This window comes from Entelurus aequoreus, linkage group LG05 (genome assembly GCF_033978785.1).
Source record: "Entelurus aequoreus isolate RoL-2023_Sb linkage group LG05, RoL_Eaeq_v1.1, whole genome shotgun sequence".
Classification (NCBI taxonomy): Eukaryota; Metazoa; Chordata; class Actinopteri; order Syngnathiformes; family Syngnathidae; genus Entelurus; species Entelurus aequoreus.
In genome coordinates this window covers 20,722,164-20,741,407 of record NC_084735.1, presented here as the reverse complement: position 1 = coordinate 20,741,407, position 19,244 = coordinate 20,722,164, and the positions used below count along the sequence as shown (strand labels likewise).

The following is a 19,244-nucleotide window of genomic DNA, read 5'->3' as shown; positions in this document are numbered from 1 at the left end:
CCGATGATGTCGTTGTGGCTTGTGCAGCCCTTTGAGACACTTGTGATTTAGGGCTATATAAATAAACATTGATTGATGACATTGATTGATACTAGGGATGATGTTCAAAACCGGTTCTCCCGGTTGTTCGATAAGAAAAGAACCGATTCCATGGACTCGAATCCATTTTTGAGAACCGGTTCCCGTTATCGAGGCCACTATAGTAAAGAAAAAGAGTTGGTTCTTTATTCGAATCCCTGGGAACGAATCCCGTCCCACAAGAAATGCCCTGTGGGGCGTCACAGGAAATGCCCTGTGGGACATCACAGGAAATGACGTAGCTCAGTCATTAGACTGAGCTACAAGCAGCAAAAATAATGGACCGGAAAAAACGCCTCAAGGCATGGCTTCATTTTACAAAAAAATACGACGAGGAAACGGCAATATGCAATTATTGCCAGGCTTCGCTCTCATGTAAGGGGGGGAGTACAACAAGCATGTTGAAACATTTTCAGGCTGCACATAACAGTGTAATACTGTATTACACGGTTACTCTGCCAAGCTCTACACAGCACAGACACATTTGCGGATTATAGTTACTGGTTTGCCAAAAAATATTTTGAAGTGAATTAACTGACTCATATCATGTTCAACACATGGTAAATGTTTATATCCAACTTGGAGGAAACAAACCATCAGATCGGAGTGAAAAATGGTTAAGAAAGAGCCTTAGATAAACATTCGCATGTGGAGTGGAATTTGTTCTCTCCCGAGAAGAAGCAAAGGCTTCGGAATGCCAGAGTTATAGCTCTATTCTGGCGGAGAGATTCCATGTTTACCTTAAACGTCACGCCTACAAGTTATGCTATACATCTGTTGTTTTGCAGCCAGTACACACAAACATCTCATTGGATGGTCAGGTGGGGCTGGTTGGACTTGGCGCACACCCAGACAGAGAAAGAAGGAATATATAAACTGATGGTTGGGCTCCTCGAGTTAGGAATCCTCCATTTTTGACTACGATTCCTCCGGGCAATGTTCCCTCTAATTGTTCATGTGTGTGAGCAAACGCCAAAACTCCCTGAGCATTCAGTGGAGCCCATGCGAGCAACATCAGACGTGCACACTGTGGCTACACCCGCAGCACACCTGTCCCAAACCTGACTAAAAAACAAGTTCAATCATCGCGGGGGGGGTGCTGGAGCCTATCTCAGCTGCATTCGGGCGGAAGGCGGGGTACACCCTGGACAAGTCCCCACCTCATCGCAGGGCCAACACAGATAGACAGACAACATTCTCTTATTATTATAATCAAATGACAGCAGTCATTTCCATTTCTAATATAAGTGTTTAGGTCCACTTACAATGACAATAACAAAAAATATTGTTTTTCATGAACTGTGTACTTGTATTGTTTGTCCGGGTGGAGGTCCTGCTTTGGAAATAATTTGTACCCCTTTCAGACATTGCATTTAGTTCCCATTAAAACATTCACATGTTGCACAATGAGATGTAAGCAGGGGATCATGTGTACATTCCTGCAACTTCCTGTTTGTAAATAATATATTTTTATTAGTATTTATTTAATATACTAACAGCATTTCATGATTAATATTTATAAATGAAGATTCCTAATAAATGACACTAGAATAAGCACACATTTGATTGGTAAATCATAGTGTAACGACCTGGAATGACACTTTATGTGTGGTGTTGGGGTTGTCCGACTTTTTGTGTGGCTGTAAACGCATCACTGGCTAAGTGCCATATGTGCATGTGTTGGCGCAAGTGAGAAAGAGCGAGCGGCTGCTGTTGATATAAAAAAGTAGCTTTTGGTCTGGATTGTACTGCAGAAAATGACCACTTTTGCTAGGTATCATTTTTTTTTACTAATGTTTTGGTGATGGTCGACAATAAAGAGTTTTGCTCAGTAAAGTGATGGATGGAATTCATGTCCTCAAAGCGTCTCGACAGACGTTACAATATTTAAACAATGATGACGAAAACCGTTTTCTGTCGTGTCCGTGTGTCGAAAATTGTTATGTGCTTATTTTTTAATTTGATTTTGTGCGCGGCATAGATTTGCCGTGCGCAGAGGACGCTTGAGCAGTGCACTGCAGACCTGTTTAAATGACGCTCGCTTGTAATAAAGCAAATTTTGGTTAGACGTCTCTTTTGATCCAACTACGCAGCCGCGTCGTCTCTTGGCCCGGGACGGCAAGACCAGAAATACACTTCCAATTTTTAACCCGATTAGGTGAAATTACATGATCTCCCACGGCACACCAGTGGTTAAAAAACACTGCGTTATTGAATGTAGTGCTACTTGCAATAACGACACGTACCTTTGGTAAACATCGGATTGTGTTTATTTCCCCTCCCAGCAAATTGTAACTCACAGTCCTCACACGAGGCGAGGCTTTTGACAGTGACCGGAAGTACGCAAACCGCTGAGTCACACCATATATTGCTATCTAGACACTCTCGTTCCGTCCGAGCCACCCCACCCCCAGGGACACGGGTCCTCGGGGGAGACCCTTCCAGTCCACGGGACATTCGAGTGGTTAGTCGCAGGCAGAAGCAGAAGCGGGGGACAAGTGCAGCAAAGGAAACAAGCGGCTATAAAAGGCAACCAAGTTTCTGTTGACGTGAAGACGGTTTCCATTAAGATTGAAAGGAAACCCCTTTTGTTTTTGTGTTTTTTCTAAGCCAAGCACAGAGGTGACGGAAACAAGTCGGGCCGGTGAGAATGATTAAGAGCAGTGCTTGGCTCCAAAACCACATCAATTCAAAGCATCATAAACGTGTCAATCGGATCCAAAAAATGGATTCCCTATCCTACTTTTATTGTTGTTGTGGAGCCAAACACTCCCAACACAAAAGGCATCGTGGTGTGAGACTTGTTTTTGGTTGTATGCAAATGAAATGCAAATGATGATGATGATGATGACGATGATGAGACCCACCCTCCCCCCAAAAAAAGATACATTTAAGTAAAGTGCATAAGTGCGCATTAAAAAAAAAAAAATTCAATCAGATCCATTTTCGAAGAGAAAGTATGATAAATGCTGTAAATGTCCATTAATCTTCCCGACAGTATGTTGACATTTCTCCCGAAGTGGGAAAAAAATCAATTCACATCTGAATCGCGATTGTTATTCATCCCGATTCTAAATCGAGTCATAATTTTTAAAAATCAAATAAAAATAAAAACTTTTAGGCCATATCCAATCAACCAGAAGAAGCTTTCCTTACCTGTAACTTTTTTTGAAAACGTGTCAGTATAATTATTTTACCATAAAATACTCGGAATCGGTTTGAATCGAGAATGGATTCTGAATTGATTAGTCCCCCTACTTTCTTTCTAACGAGTGATAGTTTTGCTTTGTTGACGTCCTCCCCCCCGCCTATATTCTGTCAACTTGAACATGCACGCAATCCTGTAAAGCTCCCGCACGGCAAACAGATATGGAGGTTATTTTGTGTCTTTACCACATTTTTTTGTTACATTAAATTATGCAGACAATTTCGTTACATTTTTAATTTCACTTCATTTACCGGGTCTAGAGCAGGGGTCCCCAAACTACGGCCAGTGGGCTGGATACAGCCCGCCAGCGTCCAAAATACTCAAGTTAAAAAACAAACAAACATATTTCATCCCTACAAGATTGTGTCGCAGGTTTCCCTGCTCTTCAGGGAAAAATCCCCTGAAGAGCAGGTCTTGTAGGGATGAAATAACCTCTATATATATATATATATATATGGGCAATCGGTTTTGAATTGGCCTCTAGGGTTGTCTTCCACATAAGAAGAGACAGACCAACCTGTGCACTGACTGGACTGACTACAAGAAAGCCTACGACTCAATGCCGCACACATGGATACTGGAAAGTCTGGAACTGTATAAGATCAACAGGAACCTAAGGGCCTTCATCCAGAACTCGATGGAAATGTGGAAGACAACCCTAGAGGCCAATTCAAAGCCGATTGCCCAAGTCAACATCAAGTGCGGCATATACCAAGGAGATGCGCTATCACCATTGCTGTTCCGCATAGGCCTGAACCCCTTCAGTCAGATCATTATGAAGAGCGGCTTCGAGTACCGATTCTGTAGTGGGGCAACAATCAGCCACCTGCTCTACATGGATGACATCAAGCTGTATGCCAGGAGCCAGCGAGAAATAGACTCACTGATCCACACCACCAGGATCTACAGCGATGACATAGGGATGTCATTCGGATTGGACAAGTGTATCCGGATGGTCTTAAAGAGAGGCAAGATGATCGGGACTGAGGGGATTGACCTACCAGAGGGAAACATAGGTGATATCCAAGAAAGCTACAAGTGCCATGGCATCCCACAGGCTAATGGAAACCATGAAGAGGCCACAAGGAAGTCAACCAAAGCCAAATACCTCCAGAGAGTAAGGCAGGTCCTGAAAAGTCAGCTGAATGGTAAGAACAAAGTCCTCGCCATCAACATGTACGCACTACCAGTCATCAGATACCCCGCTGGTATCATAAACTGGCCAAAGGAGGAAATAGAAGCCACAGATATCAAGACAAGAAAGCTCCTCACCATGCGCGGAGGGTTCCACCCCAAGTCCAGCACCCTGAGGCTATACACTAAGCAAAAAGACGGCGGTCGAGGGCTAGTGAGCGTCAAGGCCACAGTCCAGGATGAAACATGGAAAATTCGAGAATACATAGAAAAAAATGGCCCCGAAGGATGAACTGCTAAGTGAATATCTGAGGCATCAGAACCCTGATGAGAGTGCAGAGGAGGAGGAGCAGACAACCTGGACGGACAAGCCCCTACATGGCACGTACCACCGTCAGATAGAGGAAGTGGCTGATATCAAGAAATCCTACCAGTGGCTGGAAAATGCAGGACTGGCAGACAGCACAGAGGCACTAATCATGGCAGCACAAGAACAGGCCATAAGCACAAAAGCCATAGAGGCCAGGATCTACCAGAGTAGATCAGACCCAAGATGTAGACTGTGCAAAGAAGCCCCTGAGACAGTCCAGCACATAGTAGCAGGCTGTAAGATGCTAGCTGGATCAGCGTACATGGAGAGGCACAACCAAGTGGCTGGGATAGTATACAGGAACATCTGCAACCAGTATGGAATAGAAGTACCCAAATCCCAATGGGCCATACCACAGAAGGTGGCTGAGAACAACAGACCCAAGGTTCTGTGGGACTTCAGCTTCCAGACTGACAAACAGCTTCTGGCTAACCAACCAGACATAGTGGTGGTGGACAAAGAGCAGGAAAGGGTGGTGGTGATAGGATGTGGCAATCCCAGCTGACGCCAATATCAGGAAGAAGGAACATGAGAATTTGAGAAGTACCAAGGGTTGAAAGAGCAGCTGGAACGGATGTGGAAGGTCAAGGCTGGCGTGGTCCCCGTGGTAGTGGGGGCGCTCAAACTGGGAGAGTGGCTCCAACAGTGGACCCCGACTTAAACAAGTTGAAAAACTTATTCGGGTGTTACCATTTAGTGGTCAATTGTACGGAATATGTACTTCACTGTGCAATCTACTAATAAAAGTTTCAATCAATCAATCAAACAGATCCAAGGAACAACATCTGAAGCCTCAGTCCAGAAGAGCGCAGTCCTAGGAACAGCCAAGATACTGAGCAGAACCCTCAAACTCCCAGGACTCTGGTAGAGGACCCGAGCTGGAGGACGACACAGATACCACCCCACCGGGGTGAGAAGGAGATATTCAGGGGGTGTTTCCCTGAAGAACCTGCGAAACAGGCTTGAAGGGATGAAATAGCCTGTGGTTTATTTTTTAACCCAATGCAGCCCCCGAGTCAAAACGTTTGGGGACCCCTGGTTTAGAGAGAATATTTCTGCGCTGAATTTTCATACAATTAATTTGAACAAAGTGATTTTTTAAACACTCCGATTTTGCTGACAATTTTTACATTTCATGAAATTGTTTGATTTAGTCAAAATTCAGTGCAGAAATATTGGTTGCCTCAAAACTCAAGAACCACTTGCAGAAAATTAAATTACATTATGAAACTAGAGAGAATGAAAATGTGATGAAATTGTCGGCATAATTGGATGAAAAACGAAATTCAAATGTAGTGCACGAATTGAGCTCCGTAGAAAAAGACCCACCACGCACGCAAAGGCCATCATTCTCGCGTCATGTGATCTGTCGCCTCTCCTCTCTTTTTTTTTTTTTTTAAAGTAGCTTAGGCATGTTGCGCCAGGCGAGTAAACACAGTCTTATAAATCTCAGAGGTAGAACTCTGACAATGTCCCCAGCTTGTCAGGTAGACAGACACAAGATGGCGTCTGCAGGAGGCCAAAAAGCAGCGAATGAGAGTAAAGAAGAGTAGAGGTTGCGTTCCTCACACGTACAAGATGACGTTGCCGTCGGCGGGACAGTGAAGGCCTTCGGTGGCGGGGCCCAGGGCTCGGCAGGAGGCGGGCCGCTGCTGGCAGGGCGCGCAGACTTTGGGCCGGGGCGAGTCGCAGTCGTCCGAGGTCAGCTCGGCGATGTCGTCCGACTGCGTGTCCGACATCTCCAGGTCGCTGCGGATGCTCTCGGGCTGGGCCAGCGTCACGTCTCGGAGGCCCTCCCGGATGGAGCCGCCGCAGGACAGTTCCAGGGCGGAGCCGGACAGAGCCCCGCCCCTTCTCGAGCTGCAGTCCAGGGGCTCCTCCCCTGCCGAGGCGGCCGGCGTGGCGACGGAGCCGGCGGGCGGCGCCAGGTCCTCCTCGCTGGTCAGGCAGAGATGGCTGGGTTTGGTCTCGATGTCCACCTGGATTTCCAGGTTGGTGCATTCCCTGAAGACGGCGTGGACACGAGATTTTAATACTATTGCAAGTTGAAGACAAGTTCTACATTTGACAGCGACAAGCAAAAGACCGGGTCCTCAACGCAACGTACTGCCCTTGCTAGCGGCTAACGTCACTCCACAGTGTTGTGGCTCAATTAAAATTTTTATTTTTTTAATTAAATCAACATAAAAAACACAAGATACACTTACAATTGGTGCACCAACCCCAAAAAACCTCCCTCCCCCATTCACACAAAAGGGTTGTTTCTTTCTGTTATTAATATTCTGGTTCCTACATTATATATCAATATATATCAATACAGTCTGCAAGGGATACAGTCCGTAAGCACACATGATTGTGTGTGCTGCTGGTCCACTAACATTTTCATTAATTACTATTTTTTATGTAATTGTTTTTATATTGTTTTACTTTCTTTTTTATTCAAGAAAATGTTTTTTATTTATTTATGTTATTTTATTTATTAAAAAAGGACCCTATCTTCACCAGACCAGGTTGTCAATGAAATTAGATCGTTTAAAGCAGTGGTCCCCAACCTTTTTGCAGCTGCGGACCGGTCAACGCTTGAAATATTCATTTATTTATTTATTTTTTTTGTCATAAAGAAATACAATCATGTGTGTTTACGGACTGTATTCCTGCAGACTGTATTGATCTATATTGATATATAATGTATATATTGTGTTTTTTATGTTGATTTAATAAATAAATAAAAAATATATATATATATTTTTTTATTTTATTTTTTATTTCTTGTGCGGCCTGTACCAATCGGTCCACGGACCGGTACCGGGCCGTGGCCCGGTGGTAGGGGCCCACTGGTTAGAATTAGACTTAGACTTCCTTTTTATTGTCATTCAAATTTGAACTTTACAGCACAGATAAGAACGAAATTTCGTTACTTAAGCTCATGGTAGTGCAGGATAAAAAAAAGCAATAAGGTGCATATATAAATAAATAAATATATATAAATAATATATATATATAATATATATATAAAATAAATAATAAATAAATAAATAGATTACTGTACAGATAAATATATTGCACTTTTTCACATACGTCCACGTTTATGGATGTATGTTATATTGTCTTTTTTATTCCAGCGAGTTAATCCATTTTGGGGGGAGTTGAGGGGATAATTTAATTATGATGCGTTTAAGAGTCTTACGGCCTGAGGGAAGAAGCTGTTACAGAACCTGGAGGTTCTGCTTCGGAGGCTGCGGAACCTCTTGGTTTAAAGGGTTCTTAAAACGAGGTCCAGTCCAGATTATGTCCAGGTCGGGCTCAGCAACACACACCTTCATTTATGTACACTGAAATTTTCATTATCAGTTTCAACCATATAACTTTCTAAAGTTAAAAAATACTAAATAAATGGTTTAAAGTAGAGATGTCCGATAAATGCTTTAAAATGTAATATTGGAAATTATCGGTATCGTTTTTTAAATTATCGGTATCGTTTTTTTTGTGTTTTTTTTTTTATTAAATCAACATAAAAAACACAAGATACACTTACAATTAGTGCACCAACCCAAAAAACCTCCCTCCCCCATTTACACTCATTCACACAAAAGGGTTGTTTCTTTCTGTTATTAATATTCTGGTTCCTACATTATATATCAATATATATCAATACAGTCTGCAAGGGATACAGTCCGTAAGCACACATGATTGTGCGTGCTGCTGGTCCACTAATAGTACTAACCTCTAACAGTTAATTTAATTAATTACTAGTTTCTATGTAACTGTTTTTATATTGTTTTACTTACTTTTTTATTCAAGAAAATGTTTTTAATTTATTTATCTTATTTTATTTTATAAATTTTTTTTAAAAGGACCTTATCTTCACCATACCTGGTTGTCCAAATTAGGCATAATAATGTGTTAATTCCACGACTGTATGTATCGGTATCGGTTGATATCGGTATCGGTAATTAAGAGTTGGACAATATCGGAATATCGGATATCGGCAAAAAAGCCATTATCGGACATCCCTAGTTTAAAGAAAATAAAAATGTTAGTAATCTCTTTTGTCAAGTTTTGTCTAACTGCTTCTTATGTGTATTATACTGTATTGCTTTGCCTTAATTGCCTGGGCCCGTGTTTTTGTCTACATATAAGAGTCTTTTATATCCCCCTGCTCATTCCTCGGGCCCTGCTTGGTTCTTCTTACATCCCTCGATCTTCCCAGAGCATAGGACAAAGACTGCCGTGATGGCAAGACCACTAATGTATATTATATTTGTCTTTTGGTCAAATGTTACTCTCCAAATGGGTTTCATTTGTGATTGATGCTGTATTACTGCCTTTCCAAGTTTAATTTATTCAGACATTTTTAAACATTGACAGATTTTTTTTTTTTTTAAATATACATGTAGTCTGAAATGGAATGGGCAGAAGCTGAAGCTTATTACACCTCTCTTAGTGTATTTACAAAACAGACACAGAAAAAAACTACCATTGTCTTATGCATGGAGCTGTACATTTTTTGTTTCCCATTAATCACAAAATAAAACAAAAAAAAATATTAAAAAGTTTCGACATGTTAATTTTACATCGGTAGCATCCATTTTCAACATATATATATTTTTTATAATTGATTTTTTCAAAATAATTTTAAATTGAATTAAGGTTTTGCAGTCTTTTAACTCTTGGTCCAAATTATTCCACACATTATTCCCAACAAAAGACACACAATGCTGCGTCGCAAAAAAAAAGGTTTAAACAAAAAATATTCCTGTTCACAATAAATTATTATATTTTTTTATATAAAAATACTATAAAGGCTTAGTTGGCCACATGCGTGGACAGCACCTTTTATCTTTTATTTCCAAAATTGTGTACACTACTGAATTGTGGTCTTATGGCCGCTTATGTGGACACTTATACTGCCATCTGGTGGTGTCAGAAGAGTATAAAATGGCAATGGAATTTTGGAGGAAAAAAAAGTGTAAAAATAAGTATTAGCATGTCACTAAACATGAAGTACACGTTTGTTACTTATGGACTAAAAAAGATGATTCTTAGTTTTTATTCTAATTAGGGTCCAATAAACCCAAATAGCAAAGAGAAATAAAATGAGGATTTATATAATAATTAGGGCTGTCCGATAATGGCTTTTTGCCGATATCCGATATTGTCCAACTCTTTAATTACCGATACCGATATCAACCGATACCGATATCAACCGATACTGATGTATACAGTCGTGGAATTAACACATTATTATGCCTAATTTGGACAACCAGGTATGGTGAAGATAAGGTCCTTTTTTTTTTTAAATAATAAAATAAAATAAGATAAATAAATTAAAAACATTTTCTTGAATAAAAAAGAAAGTAAAACAATATAAAAACAGTTACATAGAAACTAGTAATTAATGAAAATGAGTAAAATTAACTGTTAAAGGTTAGTACTATTAGTGGACCAGCAGCACGCACAATCATGTGTGCTTACGGACTGTATCCCTTGCAGACTGTATTGATATATATTGATATAAAATGTAGGAACCAGAATATTAATAACAGAAAGAACAACCCTTTTGTGTGAATGAGTGTAAATGGGGGAGGGAGGTTTTTTGGGTTGGTGCACTAATTGTAAGTGTATCTTGTGTTTTTTATGTTGATGTAATAAAAAAAAACAAAAAAAAAAAACGATACCGACAATTTAAAAAAAACGATATCGCTAATTTCCGATATTACATTTTAAAGCATTTATCGGCCGATATTATCGGACATCTCTAATAATAATAATATAATAAATACTTAAAAGACCTCTGGACATTTCTTTACTGGATAGTAAAAATTCCGAAACACAAGTCACTAATCCTTGCCTCCATGGCGGAGGTAAACTACACTTCTTGCAAGTAACCTTATCACTGTAAGACGAGGACTAGCTAAACAGCACACCGTAGGGGGATACAATAAGCTCCGCTAAGCTGGCGTTCTTGAATGGAAACGGCGGGGGGCGTATCAATACAAATATCGACAGCAATGCTACCAAATATAATATCAGTTTATGGCTGATACTACAGTGATTAGATTGATATTTTTTATGATCACAAAATAGTGCCATGATGTTCACCTGTCAGGCAGCGTGTAGGAGGAGATGATGGACCCGGCCATCCCTCGGGTGCTGGCACAGTCACTTCCTGCCCCCAGGCTCCCCGTCTCCTTCTGGGCGGACTCTTTAGCCAGCTCGCCGGCCTGGACCTCCAGCCTGGAGCCGCACAGCAACTTCCTGTCAGCCTAACGAGCGCTCCTCATATTGAAATGGCGGTCCTCACCTGCTGTACTTGCCGGTGCGGGTCCCCAGGGCGCCGCTGGCCAGGGTGTTAAAGTGAGGCGTGTCCCCGACGGTCCCCGGGACCACAGAGAGGCCCTCGCTGGGCGAGGTGGTGCTCAGGCCGCTAACCGCCCCGTCCAGGCTGCTCTCGCCGAGGCTCGGCGACTTGAGGGCTCGCCACGCGTCTGCCACTGCGGGATTGGAAAGCGTCCCTCAGAGCAGCTGAGAGCGTCACAGGTCACATGTTATAGTGTGTTTACCTGTGATTGGTCCGTCGTCCTCATCAAAGTCAATGCGTACGCCCCGCCCCTTCCCTCTGCTCACGCCGCAGCCGCCGCCTCGGCACAGAGAGATGGGCACCACGCCGTAAACGTACGCCAGCATGATGGGCACGCCGATGCCTGGCGGGAAGGAAACAACACAAGCGTTGGTGCCTTTTTGTTTTCTTCTAGAGATGTCCGATAATATGTAATATCGGAAATTATCGGTATCGGTTTCAAAAAGTAAAATTAATGACTTTTTTTTGCGTCTCCCAGTCAGCAGCCCCTCCCCTCTCCCCTCTCCCACACACACAACACAGGAGTTGACGACTGCAGCATGAGAGGTTTACTGGCGACGCTTGATGACATCATCAAACCGCCGCGAGCATAGCATAACAACAACAAGAGTGTGTTGTTGCCGGTGCTGTAGCCGTGGCTAACAAGCCAGCTCGCTCGGTGACTGACTAACGACACCATGTCTATGGTTTGGGATTATTTTAAAATGTGTCTGACGGATACAAAAACTGGCAATTTGCAATGACTGCAAAAAGTTGGTTATGTGAGGAAGAACCGAGATCAATGTTCGCTCTAATTTTTCATCTGTGTGAGCAAACGCACAAACTCCCTGAGCATTCAGTGGAGCACATGTGAGCGACATCAGACGTGCACACTGTGGCCACACCAGCGTCACACCTGTCCCAAACCCAGTGTTTCCCATAAACTGCCAAGATACCTGTGGCGGTGGGGGCGTGGCTATGGGAGTGGTCACCATGACGTCATCGATCAATTTGCATAATTTACTACAATGATATGATTTTCTCTAAAAAGGCTCAAAAAATGTATACTTACTAATTAATAATAACAGTTTTGTTTTAAACGTCCATCCATCCATCCATTTTACAATATAATTACAACACTACAGATTTGAACAATAAGTTATTCACTGAAATATATTTCTTAAAGGCCTACTGAAACCCACTACTACCGACCACGCAGTCTGATAGTTTATATATCAATGATGAAATCTTAACATTATAACACATGCCAATACGGCCGGGTTAACTTATAAAGTGACATTTTAAATTTGCCGCTAAACTTCCGGTTCGAAACGCCTCTGAGGATGACGTATGCGCGTGACGTAGACCGGCGAACACGGGTATGCCTTCCACATTGAAGCCAATACGAAAAAGCTCTGTTTTCATTTCATAATTCCACAGTATTCTGGACATCTGTGTTCGTGAATCTGTTGCAATCATGTTCATTGCATTATGGAGAAGGAAGCTGAGCAAGCAAAGAAGAAAGTTGTCGGTGCGAAATGGACGTATTTTTCGAACGTAGTCAGCAACAACAGTACACAGCCGGCGCTTCTTTGTTTACATTCCCGGAAGATGCAGTCAAGATGGAAGAACTCGGATAACAGAGACTCTAACCAGGAGGACTTTTGACTTCGATACACAGACGCCTGTAGAGAACTGGGACAACACAGACTCTTACCAGGATTACTTTGATTTGGATGACAAAGACGCAGACGTGCTACTGTGAGTATGCAGCTTTGGCTTCTAAACATTTGATCGCTTGACCGTATGTGCGCAACTTTTTTTTGCGTATGTACGTAACTTTTTTAAAATATATAAGCTTTATGAACCTTGGGTTAGGTGAACGGTCTTTTGGGCTGAGTGATTGTGTGTGTTGATCAGGTGTTTGAATTGTATTGGCGTGTTCTATGGAGCTAGGAGCTAGCAGAGGAGCTAGGAGCTAGCGTAACAAACACGCAGGTGTTTTTATGCAGGATTAATTTGTGGCATATTAAATATAAGCCTGGTTGTGTTGTGGCTAATAGAGTATATATATGTCTTGTGTTTATTTACTGTTGTAGTCATTCCTAGCTGAATATCAGGTCACCCCCGGCTCTCACAGCATCTTCCCTATCTGAATAGCTTCAACTCCCCACTAGTCCTTCACTTGCACTTTACTCATCCACAAATCTTTCATCCTCGCTCAAATTAATGGGGAAATTGTCGCTTTCTCGGTCCGAATCTCTCTCACTTCATGCGGCCATCATTGTAAACAATAGGGAACTTTGCGTATATGTTCAACTGACTACGTCACGCTACTTCCGGTAGGGGCAAGCCTTTTTTTTATCAGATACCAAAAGTTGCAATCTTTATCGTCGTTGTTCTATACTAAATCCTTTCAGCAAAAATATGGCAATATCGCGAAATGATCAAGTATGACACATAGAATAGATCTGCTATCCCCGTTTAAATTAAAAAAATTCATTTCAGTAGGCCTTTAATTGTGGTTCTTACAAAAAATATATCTTATAAAATATAAAAGCTAAAATGTCTCTTAAAGCGCTGCCCCTTTAATTAGTGCATACTAAATAATTTAACTTTAGCCTACTACTACAACCATATTATTTACCAGCAACATAAAGTGAAACAGAGGCACAGGTGTCCTGCCACAGTCAGTAACAAATAAACAGAAAACAGTAGTGGTCAAATACAAATAAGGCAACAAGAGAAGTATCCTACACTTCTCTTTTGTAAAGTAAATCTGAACAGCTTATATGGGCATCTACATCAACTATATGATTTGCCTGAGAAGCTGGACAGGACAAAAAAAAAAAAAAAAATAAATACAAAAAATCTATTTGTGGTGAACGTAATTCTTTCGTGGCGGGCCGCCACAAATAAATGAATGTGTGGGAAACACTGAAACCTGACATCATAACAATTTAATGTTCTATTAAAATAATTTTCTAATATAAGTGATTTTGCCCTCTTACAATGACAATAACAAAAAAAACATGTTTTTCATGTGCTAGCATTGTATGTCTGGCTGCGGGTCCTGCCTTTAAAAGAAACGTTACCCCTTTCAGAGATACATTTAGTTCCTGTAACTTTCTGTCTGTAAAATACTTCTTTTTATTAGCATTTATGAAATCTAGTGACAATATTTCATGAATAATATCCTTAGATCAACATTCTTAATAAATGGCAGTAAAATAAGCACACATCGGATTGTGGAGTCAGAGTGTTACAACCTGGCATTTACACATTGTGTGGCGTTGGGATTGTCCGACTTTTTGTGTGGCCATAAATGCAACACTGGCTAAGTGCCATGAGTGCGTGTGTTGGTGCAGGTGAGACAGAGCGAGCGGCTTCTGTTGAAACGACGGATGACAAAGTTGGTTTAAGCCTGGTTTGTAAGGCAGAAAATTACCAGTTTTTATAGATAAAAGTTTTTTTTACTCACGCTTTTGGTGTGGTTACAAACCGTTTTGCTCAATAAAGTGATTAATGGAATTCCTGTCCGTTAAGTGTCTAAATAGACGATAATTGAACTGTGTTGACAAAGATTGTTTTATTCATTGGGGCCACTCTTGTCAAAGATTGTTTTATTCATTGGGGCCACTCTTGTTGTCACCTGTCACTCACAGAGTTGCATTGTAATGTGTTTATCTTGTTTAAAGTTCGGATGGGATTTTTGATTTTCTGCGTGGCATTAATTTGCAGTGCGCTGATGACGCGTGAGCGCGCACCTTAGAGGGAACGTTGACCGAGACGTCTTCCTTTAACACGAGCAATTTCATCCCCCACCTCTTCAAGAATCATAAGGAGATACACAATGAATACAAGCGGAAGATGGACGGAAAGCAAACACCGGAAAAAAAGTAGTACCACACAGTTGTCGCTTAAAGACTCCGCCCAAAGGGACAAGCGGTGGAAAATGGATGGATGGATGGATGACTGCTAGGCCACTTCAAGCACTCACCACCGGCTTGCAGCACATTTGTGTCACTCATACAAATACGTTAGAGCAGGGCAGATTGAGCGCAGTTTATCATTTCCTGTTACACAGTATACTAAAGGAGGACTATGTTATTGTTTACTTTATTCCTCTAGTATACTCTGGACTGAAGCTGTGTGCCTTCATTGTTTTTGTAGCTGTTTTAAAAAAAAATAAAAAAAATAATGCACTTTGTGAAAGTCAAAGTATAGTATTTCCCATAGTTGTAGTGGGTGTCAGGATTATCTCAGGGAGAGCATGTCCCAAATTCCAAGCTGCTGTTTTGAGGCATGTTAAAAAAAAATAATGCACTTTGTGACTTCAATAATAAATATGGCAGTGCCATGTTGGCACTTTTTTTTTCATAACTGGAATTGAAGTTGTTCTTTTATTTTGGAAAACCTTGTTTTTGATTGATTGATTGAGACTTGTATTAGTAGATTGCACAGTACAGTACATATTCCGTACAATTGACCACTAAATGGTAACACCCCAATAAGTTTTTCAACTTTAATAAATTCATGGTAAAGTTGCATTGTTTAATGCATCCAGCGGGGCATCACAACAAAATTAGGCATAATAATGTGTTCATTCCACGACTGTATATATCGCTATCAGTTGATATCGGAATGGGTAATTAAGAGTTGGACAATATCGGAATATCGGCAAAAAACACTTTGAGCGACTTTCTCACCCACGCTGACGGCCGCGATGACGGGAGCGGAAAGGACGGACAAGGCCACGCCCGCCGTGATGGCCAAGTTCCTCCTGTGGCGAGACGCTTTCTTCAGCTCGTAGTGAGCGTGGATCTGTAGCAAACAAACAAAGGCTTGAGCTGCTGCGCAGTGTATCATGCATGCACTTTAGGTGTTTGTTAGATGTGATTCACTTCTTTCTGTCGCTTAGATTCATTCATCTCACTTTACTCGCTTGCAAAATCTGGAGTTGTTGTAGTTTGGGTTATACATCAAGTGCATTAAGTGTGTGTGTTGTAGCTTGGGTTATACATCAAGTGCATTAAGTGTGTGTTGTAGTTTGGGTTATATGTCAAGTGCATTAGGTGTATGTTGTAGTTTGGGTTATATGTCAAGTGCATTAGGTGTATGTTGTAGTTTGGGTTATACATCAAGTGCATTAAGTGTGTGTTGTAGTTTGGGTTATACATCAAGTGCATTAAGTGTGTGTTGTAGTTTGGGTTATACATCAAATGCATTAAGTGTGTGTTGTAGTTTGGGTTATACATCAAGTGCATTAAGTGTGTTGTAGTTTGGGTTATACATCAAGTGCATTATGTGTGTGTAGTAGTTTGGGTTGTACATCAAGTGCATTAAGTGTGTATTGTAGTTTGGGTTATACATCAAGTGCATTAAGTGTGTGTTGTAGTTTGGGTTATACATCAAGTGCATTAAGTGTGTGTTGTAGTTTGGGTTATACATCAAATGCATTATGTGTGAGTGTTGTAGTTTGGGTTATACGTCAAATGCATTAAGTGTGTGTTGTAGTTTGGGTTATACATCAAATGCATTAAGTGTGTGTTGTAGTTTGGGTTATACATCAAGTGCATTAAGTGTGTTGTAGTTTGGGTTATACATCAAGTGCATTATGTGTGTGTTGTAGTTTGGGTTGTACATCAAGTGCATTAAGTGTGTGTTGTAGTTTGGGTTATACATCAAGTGCATTAAGTGTGTGTTGTAGTTTGGGTTATACATCAAGTGCATTAAGTGTGTGTGTTGTAGCTTGGGTTATACATCAAGTGCATTAAGTGTGTGTTGTAGTTTGGGTTATATGTCAAGTGCATTAGGTGTATGTTGTAGTTTGGGTTATATGTCAAGTGCATTAGGTGTATGTTGTAGTTTGGGTTATACATCAAGTGCATTAAGTGTGTGTTGTAGTTTGGGTTATACATCAAGTGCATTAAGTGTGTGTTGTAGTTTGGGTTATACATCAAATGCATTAAGTGTGTGTTGTAGTTTGGGTTATACATCAAGTGCATTAAGTGTGTTGTAGTTTGGGTTATACATCAAGTGCATTATGTGTGTGTAGTAGTTTGGGTTGTACATCAAGTGCATTAAGTGTGTATTGTAGTTTGGGTTATACATCAAGTGCATTAAGTGTGTGTTGTAGTTTGGGTTATACATCAAGTGCATTAAGTGTGTGTTGTAGTTTGGGTTATACATCAAATGCATTATGTGTGAGTGTTGTAGTTTGGGTTATACGTCAAATGCATTAAGTGTGTGTTGTAGTTTGGGTTATACATCAAATGCATTAAGTGTGTGTTGTAGTTTGGGTTATACATCAAGTGCATTAAGTGTGTTGTAGTTTGGGTTATACATCAAGTGCATTATGTGTGTGTTGTAGTTTGGGTTGTACATCAAGTGCATTAAGTGTGTGTTGTAGTTTGGGTTATACATCAAGTGCATTAAGTGTGTGTTGTAGTTTGGGTTATACATCAAGTGCATTAAATGTGTGTTGTAGTTTGGGTTATACATCAAGTGCATTAAGTGTGTTGTAGTTTGGGTTATACATCAAGTGCATTAAGTGTGTGTTGTAGTTTGGGTTGTACATCAAGTGCATTATGTGTGTGTTGTAGTTTGGGTTATACATCAAGTGCATTAAGTGTGTTGTAGTTTAGGTTATAAATCAAGTGCAGTATGTGTGTGTGTTTTGTAGTTTCGGTTACACATCAAGTGCAGAATCTGTGTTGTAGTCTGGGTTATACACCAAATTCATTATGTGTGTGTACCGGTATGTTGTAGTTTGGATTATACGTCAAGTGCAATGTGCGTGTGTTGTATTTTGGGTTCTACATCAAGTGTAATGTGTGTGCTGTAGTTTGGGTTATACACCAAGTTCATTATGTGTGTGTGTTGTAGTTTGGATTATACATCAAGTGCAATTGGTGTGTGTTGTAGTTTGGGTTATACACCAAGTGCATTAAGTGTGTGTTGTACTTTGGGTTATAAATCAAGTGCATTATGTGTGTGTGTTTTGTAGTTTCATTTACACATCAAGTGCAGTATCTGTGTTGTAGTCTGGGTTATACACCAAATTCATTATGTGTGTGTGTGTGTTGTTTGGATTATACGTCAAGTGCAATGTGCGTGTGTTGTATTTTGGGTTCTACATCAAGTGTAATGTGTGTGTTGTAGTTTGGGTTATACACTAAGTTCATTATGTGTGTGTTGTAGTTTGGATTATACGTCAAGTGCAATTGGCGTGTGTTGTAGTTTGGGTTATACACCAAGTGCAATGTGCGTGTGTTGTATTTTGGGTTCTACATCAAGTGTAATGTGTGTGTTGTAGTTTGGGTTATACACTAAGTTCATTATGTGTGTGTTGTAGTTTGGATTATACGTCAAGTGCAATTGGCGTGTGTTGTTGTTTGGGTTATACACCAAGTGCAATGTGTGTGTGTTGTAGTTTGGGTTATACACCAAGTGCAATGTGTGTGTGTTGTAGTTTGGGTTATACATCAAGTGTAATGTGTGTGTCGTAGTTTGGATTATACATCAAGTGCAATGTGTGTGTTGTAGTTTGGGTTATACATCAAGTGCAATGTGTGTGTTGTAGTTTGAGTTATACACTAAGTTAATTATGTGTGTGTGTGTGTGTGTGTGTGTGTGTGTGTTGTAGTTTGAGTTATACACCAAGTTCATTAAGTGTGTGTGTTGTAGTTTGGGTTATACATCAAGTGTAATGTGTGTGTGTTGTAGTCTGGGTTGTACACAAACTTCATAATGTGTATGTGTGTGTGAAGTTCATCTTGTGTGTGTGTGTTGTAGTTTGTGTTATACACGAAGTTCATTATGTGTGTGTGTTGTAGTTTGGGTAATACATCAAGTGTAATGTGTGTGTTGTAGTTTGGATTATACATCAATTGCAATGTGTGTGTTGTAGTTTGGATTATACATCAAGTGCAATGTGTGTGTTGTAGTTTGGATTATACATCAAGTGCAAAGTGTGTGTGTTGTAGTTTGAGTTATACATCAAGTGCAATGTGTGTGTTGTAGTTTGGATTATACATCAAGTGCAATGTGTGTGTTGTAGTTTGGATTATACATCAAGTGCAAAGTGTGTGTGTTGTAGTTTGAGTTATAGA

The 19,244-nt window shown here is 40.6% G+C and overlaps 1 protein-coding gene across 1 annotated transcript in view; it reads right to left on the bottom strand.

The window, feature by feature from the left end:
- Positions 1-2,245: 2,245 nt before the first annotated feature.
- rnf19b (ring finger protein 19B) overlaps positions 2,246-19,244 on the bottom strand; it is a 67,197-nt gene continuing 50,198 nt past the window's right edge. The window contains exons 6-10 of the mRNA XM_062047374.1: positions 15,840-15,954; positions 11,354-11,494; positions 11,095-11,284; positions 10,893-11,027; positions 2,246-6,794 (exon numbers count right to left, since the gene is read on the bottom strand). Coding sequence (XP_061903358.1) covers positions 6,356-6,794; positions 10,893-11,027; positions 11,095-11,284; positions 11,354-11,494; positions 15,840-15,954 — 1,020 coding nt within the window. The 3' untranslated portion in view covers positions 2,246-6,355. The remainder of the gene's footprint in view (positions 6,795-10,892; positions 11,028-11,094; positions 11,285-11,353; positions 11,495-15,839; positions 15,955-19,244) is intronic.